Source organism: Gavialis gangeticus, unplaced genomic scaffold (genome assembly GCF_001723915.1).
Source record: "Gavialis gangeticus isolate Ggan-Ray unplaced genomic scaffold, GavGan_comp1, whole genome shotgun sequence".
NCBI classification, from domain to species: Eukaryota; Metazoa; Chordata; order Crocodylia; family Gavialidae; genus Gavialis; species Gavialis gangeticus.
The window spans coordinates 44662202-44665831 of NW_017729004.1; the positions used below are offsets into that span (position 1 = coordinate 44662202).

The window sequence follows — 3630 nt, forward strand, 5'->3', positions numbered from 1 at the left end:
CATGTCTTCTACAATCTACATGCACATGGAGCAGTGAAGTACTTCAAAACAAATCAAATGGGTACAGCTCTGGAGGGCTTCAGCTGGTTTTGGAACATTTCAAGGGCATGAACATCTGTACAGCTGGCCCTCTGAAACATTTAAAAGGCATTTGAAACATACTTCCGTCTGCATTCCAAAGGAGGACATTGGAGGCAGAATTTCTTCACTTGGAAAAAGCCCATCTGGTTTATGAAGTGGCAGCCAGAACATGAAGGGCAGAGTTCTCTGGAGAACTCTTTGGTGAAGAGTTTGTTCCTGGTCTTTCAAAAAAAGTTGGGGCATTGGTTCTTATTGCTATTAAAACTTGGTTTTTGGAGACAAGCTAAGATGTCACTTTCTTTCAAAGTCTTCCCGCGCTGAGCAAAAACAAAAACACCAACCCAGAAATTAGAACTTATGTGTTGTAAAGAAGTTGTGTTTTCTCCTTAAAGATGCAAATAATACAATTCTCCATGATAAGACTAAAGCACTGTATGATAAGCTACCTTCTGTGGGCAGGCTTGTTGGTAGATGGGATGCTGTGGATCCTCTGGTGGTGGTTAAAACTCTGAACTTCGTAGTGGTTTGTTGCATGGCAGTGGTAGTGTGAGGTGGTATCTCAGTTGTGCCTATGTTCTTTTCACAAATCTTATCTTTTGCCTATTGAGAAACACCAAGAAAGAAGAAAATGAGTCTTCAGGAGGAACTATTTGTCATAGCTTAGAGGCAGAGTATGGAGAAACTGTCACTGTAGGAAGAAAACGGAAAACTTAAATCACGGAATTTGAGGAGAATTTTTTTAGTGAAGTATTTTTCAGAGGGTTTGGTAGAATAATATATTTCACTGAACACATATTTCACAATGCTTAAGTTCTTAATAACCAGTCTGCAAAGGCTCCGGAATCCAAATGTACATTCTTACTGACACCTGTGTTTAAACTTCTCAGTTCATCAGTAGGAGGGTGCTGCATTATTGCAATTTTAATTGAAATACACACATCCATAGTTTGTTTTTGGGGTATCATGAAATATGTCAAACTCATATCTGTCTATAGACCATAGTTTTATACACAAGATAAAGCATGCCTGTTTTAAATTCACTACATTTTGTTTGTGAAACAACCAAAAAAGATGATGCTGTATGTACATGTGTATATTGGATTTGGAAGTCTACATCTCATGGCTGGGGACATATTTTACCATGCACAATTATGCCACTGGCCCCTCTTCCCCTTTTATTATAGAAAACAAATTAGAAAACACATAGGAAAATATAAGCTAAACCCCCCAAAGCCAACTGCTCAAAAACTATTTTATCCACCCTTTCCCTTCAAATCCCAGCTTCCTTACTTTAAGAGTAGACATTTAAATGGAAAGAATCAGTATGAAGAGACACTCAGAAAACAGAATAAACCACTTAAATTCAAACCTAAGTAATGTTTTTGATAATGTTACATGCTCTTAGGCATTTTTAATAATGGTACATGCTCTTAGGGCAGCAAGCAGGCTAAAGCATGTCTGCTCTGGGCTCCCTGGCTGGCGACTCTGGGTTGGATCCCTGCCTCCCTGTCCCTGACAGCAGCCCCTCACAAAGCGTGTGGTTCTTCCCAAGGTGATAGCTTATGTCCTGGTCCTTTTCAGATATTGGCCACGTGCTCCCCTGTCTCTCATTGGGATCCTTGCTTCTCTGACCTTGTCTGTTCCTGATCCCCTGGATTGGGACCCTCCAGAGGTCAAGCCCCAACTGCATACATCCCAGTTAGCTCCAGAGGTCAAACCCCAACTGCCTACATCCCAGTTGTATCCTTGACACATGCTGATTTGAACACATGGTGACAAAAAGAGTACATCGTCTATGGCTGCCCAAGGGAAGGGAAGGACATAAGCATCTAAAGGAAGGGGATTAAGATACTAACAGAGTCCTTGCTTCGAAGACAGCAAAGGTTCCATATAGCTAGCCCAAATCTCTGCAAAGAGGGAGAGGTCCCTAACTAGCAGGACTGGATAGGCATGCAAGGGGGATTAGTTGCATCCTGTCTGGAAATGAAGCAGCTAAACAATCCCTGAATTCAGAAAAGCAAATGAAGTCTTTGACTTCCCCATGCAGTGTGGAGGTATTTTGCTATTCCCTGCACAGGTCTGAGACTTGCTAAATACTGTAGTCCAGTCCTAGTGGGCCTGGTTCCATTTGTGACTTGAGAGCCAATTTTAACTCATGCAATTATAGGCAGAATTTGACTCAGGATAAGCAACGCAGGAAGGTAGTTTTACAAGAACAAACTTCATGCTTCATCCTTTTATGTATGTTTAAGATTACATTATATATTTATGTTTAATCATTAATCCTTTGCTGAGCACCAAGAGGAAGCTGCCTTTTTATCTTCTTGAAAAGATAATAAGCTGTAGAACACTACTCTGGCCAGGTAGGCAGCTTGAAAATTTCAGGTCTATATATCAAGCTAATAGTTCATAGGAATTACGCTACAGTTAGAACTATACAGAAAACTCCATTTTAAAAACACTTCTACCACTTTGGACCAATGTCAATGCATCTGGTATGTGCTACTGAGAAGAAAGTCAAATGTACTTTTCTAAACAGACATTTGGGGCTCCATCTTGCCATGAGGAACAGCTTGCTGCCACTGTACATTGTTGTTGTAGCTAGAGACAAAATTTGGTCCTTACAACCAAAAAGGAAAAGTAGCTGCAGCTCACAGGCATTAAATCCACATATGAAGGAACCCCCTAAAATAAGGCCACTGGGAAAGGGGCAACAACAACTTAATATATTAATAGATCTGATTTCAAAATGAACTGTTGGGCTCACTTTGTGGCTGCCTCTTCTCCAGAAGGCAGTGGTCCCACATAATACAAGCCTCCTGCCTTCTTTTTAATTTTTTCAAAGCCTGTTCCTTTCCAAAGAAGAACTGGCCATCTAATAGTTTTTTAAAAAAACAATAGCCAATGCCAGATCCAAATAGTTTTTTTGTACTTGCCTAAATGGGCTTAGGGTGGAATTTAGGTCACAAAAAACAAGACATACCGACCAAGTCCAGCGGTTCCAAAATTATTCAGGCATATCATCCATTTTGATTTAACTTAGGCTTCTGTGCCTACTCAAAGAATCCAGACCAAGCACCCATATACATAAGTCATGGCTCCATTATGATCCACAGTGGTGCCGGATCATAATTTTGATAAACTTTGCTGAATTCGCTAATTTGTATACATTCACAAAAGATGTCTAATGTCTGATATACATTGGCAACATACGGGCAACACCTTAAGCTCAAAGTCATTCTTGAGCTTCAGGGAAATGTCATGGTGGTGCCCATGCTTAGTATTTAAAGAATACTGAGCCAATAGCTTAGTATTTAGAGAATTCACAAAGTTCAAACGTACACCTTTTGCTTCCTAGGAGAGTGCCTCAGGATGGAGGCTAATCTGAGCAGGGGCAAGTGAGGCTGGCCCACAGAGCTGTCAAATGTGTACAATTCTTGGCACTTGAAAGAGAAAATGCAAGAGGGAGCCTGAATCCAGCCCAGTAAGGAGGTCCCTCCCCTCCCCCCCACCCCCAAGAAGGGAAAGACCTGGGTTCAGCTGACAAGG

General features: G+C 41.1%; 1 protein-coding gene across 1 annotated transcript in view; it reads right to left on the minus strand.

Moving 5' to 3' along the window:
- The window catches only part of PLXDC2 (plexin domain containing 2), a 467547-nt gene that overhangs the window by 75352 nt on the left and 388565 nt on the right, over positions 1-3630 (minus strand). Inside the window, exon 11 of the mRNA XM_019508320.1 lies at positions 528-681. Coding sequence (XP_019363865.1) covers positions 528-681 — 154 coding nt within the window. The remainder of the gene's footprint in view (positions 1-527; positions 682-3630) is intronic.